Source organism: Rhodamnia argentea, chromosome 10 (assembly GCF_020921035.1).
Source record: "Rhodamnia argentea isolate NSW1041297 chromosome 10, ASM2092103v1, whole genome shotgun sequence".
NCBI classification, from domain to species: domain Eukaryota; kingdom Viridiplantae; phylum Streptophyta; class Magnoliopsida; order Myrtales; family Myrtaceae; genus Rhodamnia; species Rhodamnia argentea.
In genome coordinates this window covers 5,980,526-5,993,190 of record NC_063159.1, presented here as the reverse complement: position 1 = coordinate 5,993,190, position 12,665 = coordinate 5,980,526, and the positions used below count along the sequence as shown (strand labels likewise).

Genomic DNA, 12,665 nt, shown 5'->3' with positions numbered 1-12,665 from the left:
TTTATTCTTAATTATGTAATAGGAAAATATTCCTCACTGACAGTTAATAATCTAAAAAAAATATTCTCCTAACTTTCCATATGAGGAATCTTGATTGATTGGCAATCACCCTATAGATAATTTTCTTTATCAGAAGCTTAATTTATGGGTTCAATGATTTGATTTTATGGACAAGCAAATCCTTTCAAATCTCTAATGTCTTCAATCTCAACGACTATGTAATTCTTATCCATCAATCTATCAACGACTAGTTTAAAGATTAATACTCGGTGTGGTTCTATCAAGCGGCAAGCTTGGGTGACAAGGAGTATATAAGGAGCATAAGATTTGAAGAGAAGTAAGAAAGATCAAGAGATCATCATCTATATTTCAAGAGAGCTATAATTATTATAATTATCTACTCGAGCTTATAAGAGAGATTTTGTGACAGGTGTAATATAGAGTTCAAGTGTGTAGAGTGAAATAGCTTTGGTAGAAGCAACATCCGCTTCTGTTGAAGTGCTTGTATTCAAGACATCACATCTTTCTATAATCTCTCATTTTGTTACTTAATGAAATACAGCTAGTATGCTATTAGTGTGGGGGAGTGGACATAGGCTTTACCAAAAGCCGAACCACTATAATATGTTACAAATTGTTTTCCATTCTCTTACTCGCCTCTACTTACTTCTAATAGAAGCATTGCATAGTTTTGTTCATTAAATCTGCACCTATCAAACTTGAAGTTTTTATTTATGCATTATTTTACTCAAGTTTGTTTATAATAACCTATTCACCCCATATAGGTGCTATTGTTAGCAAACAACACTCGGCACCCATGCCTTTGCTATGCAAGGATCACTTGAACCCCCATTAATGGACTCAGCGAGAGGTAAATACCCCTTTCCTCTCATCTAGAGGTGTCAAACTGGTGGGTTGGATCGAATATGGTTCGACCCATATTGATACATTTAATCGGTTTTAACCCATTTTCATGTAGTAGAAATCTAACGGCCATACACGACCTAACTCAAATTACTAAAACACTTTCATATTTAATCCAATTTAGTAAAATTTATAAATTATTAAAAAATTATGTTGCTAAAATATTGTGGATAATTTTTATAATTAAAAAAGCTAAAAATATTTTTTTATTTTGTTTTGTTTTTTTATATTTTCCTTTTCTTTTGTTTGTTTTCTTCTTCTTCTTCTTTTTCAAAGTCTGGCGAGGGTCGCCGGATGAGGAACTTCAATGAGGTTATGTGCTAACTGTCCAACTTCAATGTACCGATAAAGAAAATGCAAGTCGTGCTCTCTAATATTCCATCCGAATAACAACAGCTCATTCAAACTTGCACCCCTCCTGCAGAAATGATAAATTAGTTTGTCATGGTGTTAAAGTACCAAAACTATTAACATAGAGAGATTTCGAGGAAGAACGTATTCCTCAATTTTCTGTATATCTTCTTCATATATTTTACAATGACTTAGATATATATATATATATATAGAGAGAGAGAGAGAGAGAGAGAGAGAGAGAGAGAGAGAAGGAAAGAATCCTAAAAAGGCATAATCTTTAACCTAGCTAATTACAACTCATACATATATTTTATAGCTCATTCCCACAAAAACAAATACAAAACTAGAATAGAAAGTAAAATTCATTTGATAGATGTATGATCAACCAAACTGAGTGAGGGTTTCACAGCCCTCGCCAGTTGCTAGTGAGAGTCGTGGCCCACATTGGACCCGTCGGGAAATAAAAAATAAGAAAATCAGACAAACATTTTTATGACTTAGTTAAAATAGTTAACTAACTCATTTATGATCTACTTAAAATCCATTTAAAATCTATTTGGTTGTTAAGTGACCCATTTATAATTCGCTTAAGTTTGTTAAGTAACACATTTAAGACCCACACTTTTGAATATAACTTAGAATATCGGTTCTTGACCCATTTTGTCACCTCTAGTCCCATCACCTCCCAAAATAGTTCTCTCTCTCTCTCTCTCTCTCTCTCTCTCTCTCTCTCTCTCTCTCTCTCTCTCTCTCTCTCTCATTTGCTGACACGGTGGCCATTTCATTAATTTTATGGTGCTAGAAATTGTAGATGACAGGAAGATGGACTTAATTCAAGAAATCGAGAAATATGAAGGACTCGATTGAGAAATTAAAAACTCCGAGAGAAAAGATTTGTAGTTCGCCCTATTTACATCAAAACAAGCCTAACCAAAGTATTCAAACTTTTGGAATCATTGAGCCACGACGTTTCGGACAGTAAAGCGGTGGATTCGAGCGATGTTTCTCGCTGCCTACCAATCATCGAACCCAAAAACTACACGTAATTAGAGACCAAATTTTCATACCATGATTGTCATAATGTTCCTTTTGGCACATTGAAGTGACCAAAAAATGGTTAGGAGTTGCTGTCATCGTGGGGTCATATCTTGCAAGCTCATATCCGAAAGTAACTGATGAGAACTGACGTTGATAGCCAAGTGAGACCCTTGCTTCACAAACTTGCAGTGGGCGACATCATGGATCACGGGCAAAGTTCGAACAGCGAAACCAACAAAGACAACATCATGTTAGCCAAAAAAAAAAAAAACAAACAAACAAGATAGGCACAAAAAACCATATAGAACTAAAGTTTATTGCCTTGAGTTCCTTGCACGTTCAATTCCTCCCCCCAACCCCCCACATGATTGGAATAAGAGGTTCGTTAGACGTGACAATGAACGGGTTGTCATAGTAGAATTCAAGGCAGTACCGTTTCAGCATCTGAAACGACCGTCATTACACATGGAATCGATGTGATGTTGTACGAAATAGGGGTGAGCAAGTCGGACGGATCGAATTGGGAATCACTTGGATCAGACTAGACCGTTGTTTGGTTTCCGGTTCTAGAGGGCGACGGTCCGGTTCCCAATCCTTAGAATTGGAATCGGTGTCCAAACGATCCGATTCCCGGTTCCAGGGGATATAGGACCGGACCGGATTGAAGGATTTTAATTGCTGAAACAGCATTTGCCAACAATCACAATGCAAAAAAATACACATAGATAGAGATACAAGAGGAAATAGATAAAGCACTCGTGAACATAAGAATACTCTTATTACAAATGTGAAAACATTCATTGCTAGAAGCTGATCAATCCGGGCCGAAATCAATTCTTGTCTGTTTCATTAGGCACCCCTCCTTGTGCAACAAATAAAAGCTTTCGTAGTTGGCCAGCAAAAGATAAACAAGATTGAAGGAGATGAAATTAAAAAACTGCAGTATGCAGCATCCATGAAATTTTATCCGTTGTTTATCTTGTAAATATCAAGTCCTCAAATTGGAGGTGGATCCTACGGGAGAAGATAAAATGCATATCAATATCCAAGTGATAAATGTAATACTATTGAAGCACATCTTTCTATAGATTAAAAGAGGTTTCGTTTATCAAAATCTATCAATGAACTATATTTACCGGTTTCATTAGACCGCCCGGAAACTGGACCGATCCCTAATTCCTGAAATTGAGAGCCGGCACCACCGAAGTGGTTCCCGATTCTTGAGGGGATCAGACCGGACCGGGAACCGATCACCCCTAATACGAGAGACCAGGCCTTGGTAGAGATGGTTTGGCTTGGTTTGAGATCAGTTGGTGATATTTGAACAAGAATGCCTTCTCCCTGTTCGATCGAAGTTTCCTCGCATTATATTGGATAGGGGGCGCTTTGAACTAGATTTACATTTTAGTTTGTTGGAGGCTATTCGAGTTTGGAACACATTTTATAGGGAAAATTATCTAAAAAATCCTTAACTTATTGCACTTTTGTCAATTCAATCTTAAACCTTTTAATTTTTTCAAATGAGTTTTAAACCTTTTTACATTTTGCTAATTGAGTTCATCCAGATAATTTTGACGGGAAATTGCTAACGTGGACGTTGGGCGTCCTACATGGCACGGTTGGTATTGACATGGATACTTTTGATAAAATTTTAATCTTATTTTCAAATTTTTATTTTGGTAATTTTTTAATTTTTCTGTTTTTCTTTCTTTGCTTTATCCTTTTTTTTTTCTTTTTTCCCTTTATCCCTCCATCGGCCACCACCGGGCCTTGTTGATGGCCCACGGAGGTCGCCATTGGAGGGAAAAAGAGATAAAGAATAAAGAATGAAGAAAAAAATTAAAGAAGAAAACATAAAAGAAGAACAAATAAATACAAAACATGAAAAAAAAATCGAAAAAAAAAAAGTCAAAACATTATTAAAAATTATCCACGTCTGCGCTGGCCGTGCCACGTAGGACGGACAACGTCAATGTCAACGATTTCTAATCAAAATTGATTAGATAGACTAAATTAACAAAACATAAAAAGATTTTGGACTTAATTTGCAAAATTAAATTGGTCATTACTAAACTGGCAAAAACGCAATAGGTTTAAGACTTTTTGGACAATTTTCCTGCACAAATGTAATATCTAAGCCATCTTTCACTTTCGAAATCATCGGAACCAAACCATTGCCGTTTTGTGTTCAAGTTCATGGCCTCCCATGCTACGGTCTCTTGACGAAGCAATTCATCGTGTCGTGAGAAAACTGCGAAAATTCCAACGGGCCCGATTGAACCAGTAGAATAGCTAATTGGGCTGCAAAAGCCCATAGACAAAAGGCCCAACCTAGAACTGGGCCTCCTATCACCCGCAAGCCCTTTGAGACCTGTTTGGATATGAAACTTCTTTGACGCATTCTCACGCCTTTCCTCCAAGAAATGACATGGACATATTACCCAATATATTGAACCGGAAGAGGTAGGATTAATGGCGACCTCTATAAGCCTTCGCAATCGGGAACTCTTAGGCTGCGTTTAGTCGTTTTCGTCCGGATTTCTAATTAGGATATAACTGGATAGGATAGGACAATAAATCTATCATTTTTACTATTTAGTGAGCTGCGAATTTAAAGTGGGATAAGTAGAGACAAGATGCGATTGAGATGGGCTCTATTTTGCTTGAAACATTAGGATGACTTAGAAATTATAAGCAGAGGCGAGACACGAAGGGAATTTGATTTTGGTTAATCAAAATACATTGGAGAATAGGCCAAGTCTCATTCCCATTAGGATCCTTCGTAGACAATAAGGTCTAAATTGATTCGCGGTTCACCACTTTCGGACCAAACTTGACAAAGATTGCCGAGTTGGAATGTGAAGTGCAGCTCGAGAGTCAAAACGTGAAAAATAGCCCAATGTTTAGCCTAACTCCAACAAATTCTACTTTTTCGCTCACAAGACTATAGAAAACATGAGACCAATTAAAGGGCATCGTGATGGAGTTAGAAACATCGTAACGGTCCGAACCGGTTGGTTCGATCAGAAGTACTGTAACGAGGACATGTCCAACTCGGTTCCTGCACGAATAAGTGCGACTTGCGTTGGACAATTTAAAGAAAAACCCTGCGAAGACGGGATCAGCAACAAATGCCCTATGAGATTTGGTCCCAAGAGGTCACATTTCCTCTGTCTATCGAGCTTCACACCCTTTAAAAAAAAAACATCATGCGCAGCTAAAGAATCCTGTCAAAAGTAAGGCCTCTACACTACAAATGTTAACACAAAATCAAGATCAAAGAACCAACCACCAAAAAAAAAAAAAAAAAAAACAGAGAGATTGCCCTTTGTCGATCAATGAAAAAACATTTTTCTATTTGCCTTCTGATTTTTCAATTTAAAAAAAAAGCCCGAAAAATCAGAGGCAGTCCATCAAGAGCCGTTCCCCGCCCGCAACGCCGTCGTCTTCCGCCTCTTCCGAATCAAATAATACCCGAGCCCACCAACGACTGCCACCAGGATCAATCCGTCCACCACGCCCACCAAAACCATAACCCATTTCTTCAAACCCGACCGGCCGCGCCTCCCTCTACTCCCTTTCGGTACCTTCACCAGGTAACTCAGCCCGCTCCCCCGAACCACCTGCTTGATCCCGATCACGATCCCATACAAGTAACATTCCCGTAGGCGCGACGAGTACAATGCGGCGGCGCAGTCGCAGTCCCCTGAGCACAGGCTCGTGCACTCCTCTTTGCTAAGGTTGACCCGTTTCGGGCCGTCCTTAATCACGCTGTCGACCCCGTCCAACTCGATCATCTCCATAGCCGGTCGGCCTGCCCCCCCACAGAACCCACCCGAGATTCCCTCCCCGCAGTCCAGGCCGGCCCCGTCCAGCTTCCTAGTCAGGCGGATGCATGAGCAGGCGCTCGAGAGGGTGCAAATGCCGTAGGGCGGGCACGACATGGGGAGGTCGCACGTCGCGTTGAGCGCCAGGAACGACACCGCGAACTTGGCCTCGATAGGGGAGTAGTAGTAGAGCCCCATGTTGCCGGTCCGGTTATCGAGCGCCAGGAACCGGGGCGGCTCGGACCGCGGAGCCGTGATGCGCGCGATCTTCTTGTACTTGTAATTGAACAGGTCCAGGCCCCCGGTGCCCAGCTTGACGAAGGTGATGTTACGGCTCAGGGAAGGCGCGAACCCCCAGTAGGAGTACTTGAACCTGCCGTGGTTCAAGTACAGAGCGACCCTGTTGCGTTCGATCTCGAAGGAGTAGAATGACGTGGAGTTCGCCGGGTACGACGTCAGCCGGGTCGCCCCGCTCAGCCGTTGGCCCCAGAGCATCACGTCGGTCGGGAAATTGAAGCTCTGCCATTTGATCCGGTCCGACGCGTCCACCAAAACAAGATTGCCCGTGCCCTGTATCTGCAATCTCTGCATCGCATTTCGGGTGGCAATGTCAATCCCGCAGTCGAGATTACCGCGTTTTCGCGCTAAATCACGGCGAGCAGAGCACAATCCGATCCGCGATGGCGGATCGTGGACACGGCGCCGTAGAACTATTTCGACTTCGATCGATTATATTTATCAAATAATGTGATGCGAATTAATGGTTGCGAAGGAAATTTACTAAAATTCCATAATATTTTTAGCAATTTTCTGATCTGGAATTTTATATAATTTTTTTTTTTTTGGAATGTGAGCTCATAAAGACTCTCTAGTGAGGACTTCGTTTAGAAGGATTGACTACATTAATTGAGAAATTAATGCTATTTCCATCCAATTTTTTTTTTTTTTTTGAATTGGCACGTTACCTCGACGGCCTGACCGGAGGTCCCGGTTCGCCACCCGATCCTCTCGTCGGGACCCTTCAACCGGAGGTCGCCGTCCGCGGCGAGCTCGAGCGCGCACCGGTCCTCCACGTAGAAGCGCGAGGAGTGACCCGAGCTCCACACCTTGACGTCCCCGAGGAAGACCTCCAGCGAGCACGAGTAGTTGCCGCCGCCGCTCGCCTCCGCGCTCAGCGCGACCTTGAAAGACGGTGACCGCCCGCCGCCACCGCCGGCCTCCATCAGGTAGGCCCGCCCGACGAAACCGGGGACGTAGGCCGGGGGGATCGCGACGGTGACGCGGTAACCGGTTCGGATGTCGGGTTCGGAGGGGGCGAGGGAGAGCAAGACGGCGGTGAGGAAAATGAGGTGGTGGTGGTGGTGATGGCGGCGGCGGCGGCGGTGGTGATTGATCATGGGTCGGTTTGGGAGATCTTGGGACTCATGTCGAAGGTTTCAGTGCGGTTATTGGAGTGTTTTCCGGCGAGAATAGAGAGAGAAAGAGAGGGGGGCATGAGTGCTAGAACCATGCATTGTCCCCTTCCAAGCACTTTCTCTCTCTCTCTACCAAAAAGGGCTTGGGCTTTTCATCTTTGTTCTTGTTAATTTGTGTTTATATCTTCTCTCTTTGTTTCTCCTTCTTTTTTCTTAAGATTCCGTTAATTTCACGAAAAATAAACAACGTAGAAAATACAATTTCAAAAATGACCATCTGGATCGCTCGAGACAATTAGTTAATAAAGAATACTTTCTTTACTGACAATAATTTATGCTTAAATACTTTTGTGAATTATAAAAATATTTTTCGTTCATTCATTTTTGTAAATGATACGAGTGATTAGTCTTTTAAAAAAAATATTTTTCAAATCATTTTTTTATTGTGAAAAAAGGAAAAAAAAAAAAAGAGGGATCAGGAAGAAACAATTCTTCGTTTTGGTATTTCGGCTTGCGTTTATTTAAAACTTAGAAATTAATCCGGTGTTCCGAAAATTTTAGAGTCTACCTAACTATTGAGGCAGATTCTCTCGCCGCAATAACATAGATTTCAGTCGATTATGTATAGATTTACTGTGCCAAACATTCAGAAACGATTTTTTTTTTAAAATTATTTATTGACACTATGTTTGGTGGGACAGATTGAAAAGAAAAATGAAAGCTCCAAATGATTACTAGGGAAAAGAAACGGAAAGAGTCAAAGGGATTAAGTCGCAATACTATTTAGCCGGTGACTAACTAGAGAATGGATCGAAAAAGAAAATATTATGACCTAAATATCATCTTCTGTGTTTAACACTAGAGGAAAAAAAACGAAAAAAAAAATCTTAATTAAGGTTTTTCTTTTATTTTGAGGAAAATGAAATGTTTGGAAGACATTTTCCTCGAATTGATTGCTTATATCGCTTGAAATAATTAGTCAATGAAAAATGTTTTCATTATCTGTACCGATTAGTAAGTGATCGGGAAAAATATTTTCCAAATCATTCATTTTTTCTCAAAATAAATAGAGCATGATACACTAATCCCACCCCCATAATCTGGAAATATTTACCAAATCTACACGAAACTAGCCCACTGTCTCCTTCGATTCTCATTTCTTTTCCATCTATCATCTTTTTTCTCTGATCTTAATTCGGTTTTTTTATTTTCCAAATGCTTTCCCTTGTTTTTTTCCCCCAAACTAAAGTGCGAGTTAATAGCCAAAACACACGGAATGACGAAACCATAATGTGGTCCGGTACAAGTACAGTGCACAGCATTTGCTCTTTTCCTAATAAGAGTGGGGTGATCATGGCATTATGGCCAAGAAGCAATTAATTACAACTTATTCATCCATGGAAAGGTTGAGCCATCACTCCCAAAGTTGAGTCCAGGCTGTTCCATGTGACTTTGTTTAAAGGAGAACTTGCATTGCCTTAGCTCGGGATTATCACCTGAGCTAGCGAATCGTGATGCCAGAACCTCCGATGGGTCGGGTAGGGGGGGCCCCCCCTCCGACCCGGACGGACCGTGGGTTGAGAGAAATGAGTGCGTTAGCAGGTGCTTCTTTGGCCGCATGATTGTGAAAACGAAGTTGTGCTTGCCACTTTTGGTGACCCCATTGAAATGTTATTATATAGTTTTGCATAACCTTTGCTACTAAAGTTTGGAGTTGCGTGACGCGTGACGCTGGTCGGACGTCGGGGTGACGTGTTTTCGGTCGGATAAGGACCCTCCCTCTACCGTCCTCTTTAACACGTCCCGAGTCGAAGCTTTTCGAAAAAGTCCAGGTGTGTCTCGAGCGACCGTGCTCAGATTGTGTGCCCCGGCTTGAATCTAGGGTTTTGTCCCATTGCGTACAGTTGATGAGTCGACGTGTTCTCTTTCTCAATCGCTTACTAGCATTTCGAAACGGGCACATTAGACTTAGCGAATTAGCCCGCTCTTGACGTGAGCACGTTAGGCTATAGCTAATCGTGTGCTAGCATGGACCGGCCTCGGGCCTCGAGATCGATCATGTTGGGATGTGGTTCATACTCCCCAACGACGAAAAAGCACGTGAGTCTTGCTCCACGCCGAATGTGATTTATACTCCCATGGATACCGGGGGACTTTTACGATTTAAGTCCATATTTTTCATTAGTAATTTGGATTTAAGCTCATGAATAGCTACTGTTATGTATATTCTTTTTTACTTGTAATTGAGTAATGTAATGAGAGGTACGAAATGCCAATTATAGTGAAATCTGTCCTAGATGTAGCCCTAATTTAAGGATAAACCAAAATAAAATCTCGTGTCGCGATTTTTTCTTTCTCTCTACACTTTACTTCGTTGTAATTGTGCGCCGAATCCTAATATATTATAATGTATCATCCTGCTCGGAAATTAAGTCTTGACTCTTAAGCAGAGACAGATTTATATGACCAAATGACCTTTTCCGACATGGGCAATCAATCGATTGCCTTTGTAGACCAGAAGATGGATAATCTTCCTTACTTCAATACATAGTTACACATACCATTATTGCATCGTGAAACCGTCGAAGGAGTACATAGAAGCAAACGACAGGAAGAAGAGGTGATTATTTTCATCGTCGTCCAGATTCATTCTCTTAAAAGGACCAGAACCTACGAAAGGCCAGAAGGAAGTTTCAGTCGAGACCTTGCATCTTCCTCAGCATGACCACGAACTCGTAGACCTTCTCCGGGTCGGGGAGGACCTTGCTCACGCTCTCCCTCTGCTTGCACCTCTTGAGCCAGCCCGACAGCTTGGGACAGTGATCCGCCACCTTGAAGCCCCCGAACTTCTCGTACGCATGGAACCACGAGGCCACTCCAATAGCCATGATGTCCACGAACCCGAACGCATCTCCCTCTCCACCGAAGTAGTTTTTGTCCCCAAGGGCTTCCTCCATCTGCTTCAATGTCTCTATGAAGTCCCTCGTTGCTGCCCCTCTCTCCTCTCCGTTGGTCCTCCATATCTGGGTGGCCGCCTCGTACAGCTGCTCCAAAGCAATCATAATTACTACCCAACTATGCAAAAGTTCGGTAAAATGGGTTACTAGAAAGAATACTATAAAGACTCGTTACAGGAACGATACGACGGATGGAGATAAAAGATGTTCGAAAGTATGTTCGATTGGAAGGTCTAGTATGGATCTTGCCAATCAGTTTGATGCGGTGGAGTGACTTTTACGCAGTTCATACTCTAGGAATGCGAAAGGAGGGTGACTTTGCTCTTCCTACCTTCTTTGAGTCGCGAGTATTTTGAGATTCAAAGTTTCGTCCCAAGTGATGTGCTAACCTTTTTATCGATGAAATCCGCCCAAAACCTGGCCTTGGCACGCCCATATGCGCAGCTCGGGAGCAAAGGTGGTGAAGCCCATATCTCATCAATGTATCCAACTATGATGGCGGATTCGGACAAGGGCTTCCTATCGTGCAGGAGCACCGGCACTTTCTTGTGTATCGGATTCGATTGGAGCAACAACTCGCTCTTGCCTCCGAACAAATCCTCCTCCCTGTGCTCATACTCAACGCCCTTCTCGTTCAACGCAATCTTCACCCGCATGCAAAACGGGCTCATCCAACAATCCAAAAGCACCACCTCCCCCTTGGACATCTTCTTGGCCTTGATCTTTGTAAAATACTATGAAGCTTCGCACTCTTGTGCTCAACAAGAGCGGTCATGAATGACTTAATATACAAGAGATGGTGGCCTCGGGCTATGCAGCATTGTGATCATAGCTGTGATCCTCCTGTTGTTGTTGCACTTTTTTTCTTGGTATGTCCCTCTATGAGACAATGTGGCCTCGTGATCATCTTTATATTGTCGCTTTATGACGCTCTTAGCTTCTTGCTTTGAGTGTGGATCAAGGGTTTTGATTAAGCCTTTCGATTGGTGTGAGACTTGTCTCTTCCCACTTCGATTTTATCGACAAGAAGGGGGGCCCAAGGATCTATCTTTCATCGTTACCGTAGTATAGTTCCTTCACCCTTATTCTATCGTCCCGAACTCAAGAAGAGTCGAAGATCCGTGCGATGCAGGAGGCTAGGAAGTTTGTTGCTTTAAATTGGGAAGAGTGCCAAAAAAGTCCTAAATATATTGCATTGATACTGATTCGGTAGTAAACCTTTCAGTTGGCCAATTTAATCTTAAATATTTTCACATTTGTATCGATTGAGTCCATCCGGATAATTTAGGCAAGAAATTGCTAACGTGGACGACATCCATCCTACGTAGCATTGCTGTCGCTGACGTGGACACTTTCAAAATTTTGTTGGAAATTTTCTTTCTTTCTTTTTTTTCTTTTAAGGCTGAAAATTGCTAATGTGCTAGATGTCATGGTCGACACCGGCAAAGGCCATGGCCTACAAGGGCTAGCCTTGCTTGAGCGAGGTTGGCCTTACCTAAACGAGGGCGAGCTGGCAAGGGTGGATCTCATCGATTGTCACCTAGGCGAGGACGGGCCTCGCCGAGCCTTCCCAGCCCTTGCCCTTGCTTGAGCGAGGGTTAGCCTCGCCAACCATGGAAGAACAACAAGGAAAAAAAAAAAGAAAATTTAAATTATATTAAAAATATATAAGTGTATAAAAGTATCCATGTTAGCGTCGGTCGTGCTACATAGGACTCTAGGCTTCCATAACAACAATTTCAAGCATAAATTGATCGAATGGACTTAATTAGTATCAAAATTAAAAAATTTAGGACTAAATTGGTCTAATTGATTTAGAGCTGACAAATGTTGAGTTATTGTTTCTACAGATTTATTGGAAAAGGGGTTATGAAACATCCAATGAAGCTACTAATTAAGTCATGATAATATGATCGTTGCTTATGAAATACTCCATCAGAGCTTGAGCCATACGATAACATCTGAGCTCCACAAAACAGTATCTAAACATTTTCTACTAGATTCAATCATGTCTAATTATTCCTTAATAATTGAATATACATTATGACAATTTACAAAACAAGTATTTCATTTCATTAACTCATAAATAAGAGAATAGCGATAGTTTTGTCAACATCAAAATCAATTTGGGATTTTTATCAACAAAGGAC

At 41.7% G+C, this 12,665-nt stretch overlaps 2 protein-coding genes across 2 annotated transcripts; both read right to left on the bottom strand.

The window, feature by feature from the left end:
* Window positions 1-5,697: 5,697 nt before the first annotated feature.
* On the bottom strand, window positions 5,698-7,692 carry LOC115749297 (PAN domain-containing protein At5g03700). The gene is made up of 2 exons (XM_030686044.2): window positions 7,109-7,692; window positions 5,698-6,728 (listed from the first exon to the last, which is right to left on the bottom strand). Exons 1-2 carry the CDS (start codon window positions 7,538-7,540, stop codon window positions 5,730-5,732), a joined length of 1,431 nt encoding a protein of 476 aa, XP_030541904.1. The 5' UTR covers window positions 7,541-7,692; the 3' UTR covers window positions 5,698-5,729.
* Window positions 7,693-10,225: 2,533 nt separating this feature from the next.
* LOC115749280 (glutathione S-transferase U19-like) lies at window positions 10,226-11,225 on the bottom strand. The gene is made up of 2 exons (XM_030686023.2): window positions 10,905-11,225; window positions 10,226-10,602 (listed from the first exon to the last, which is right to left on the bottom strand). Exons 1-2 carry the CDS (start codon window positions 11,220-11,222, stop codon window positions 10,252-10,254), a joined length of 669 nt encoding a protein of 222 aa, XP_030541883.2. The 5' UTR covers window positions 11,223-11,225; the 3' UTR covers window positions 10,226-10,251.
* Between the last annotated feature and the right edge of the window lie 1,440 nt (window positions 11,226-12,665).

Excerpts from the sequence above, each read along its gene's own strand:
- LOC115749297 (XM_030686044.2), bottom strand. The coding sequence starts at position 7,540 with ATGATCAATCACCACCGCCGCCGCCGCCGCCATCACCACCACCACCAC. Across the intron at positions 6,729-7,108 it reads CCTCCGGTCAGGCCGTCGAG|AGATTGCAGATACAGGGCAC; the intron begins GTAACGTGCCAA and ends AATGCGATGCAG.
- LOC115749280 (XM_030686023.2), bottom strand. The coding sequence starts at position 11,222 with ATGTCCAAGGGGGAGGTGGTGCTTTTGGATTGTTGGATGAGCCCGTTT. Across the intron at positions 10,603-10,904 it reads CGGATTTCATCGATAAAAAG|CTGTACGAGGCGGCCACCCA; the intron begins GTTAGCACATCA and ends GCTTTGGAGCAG.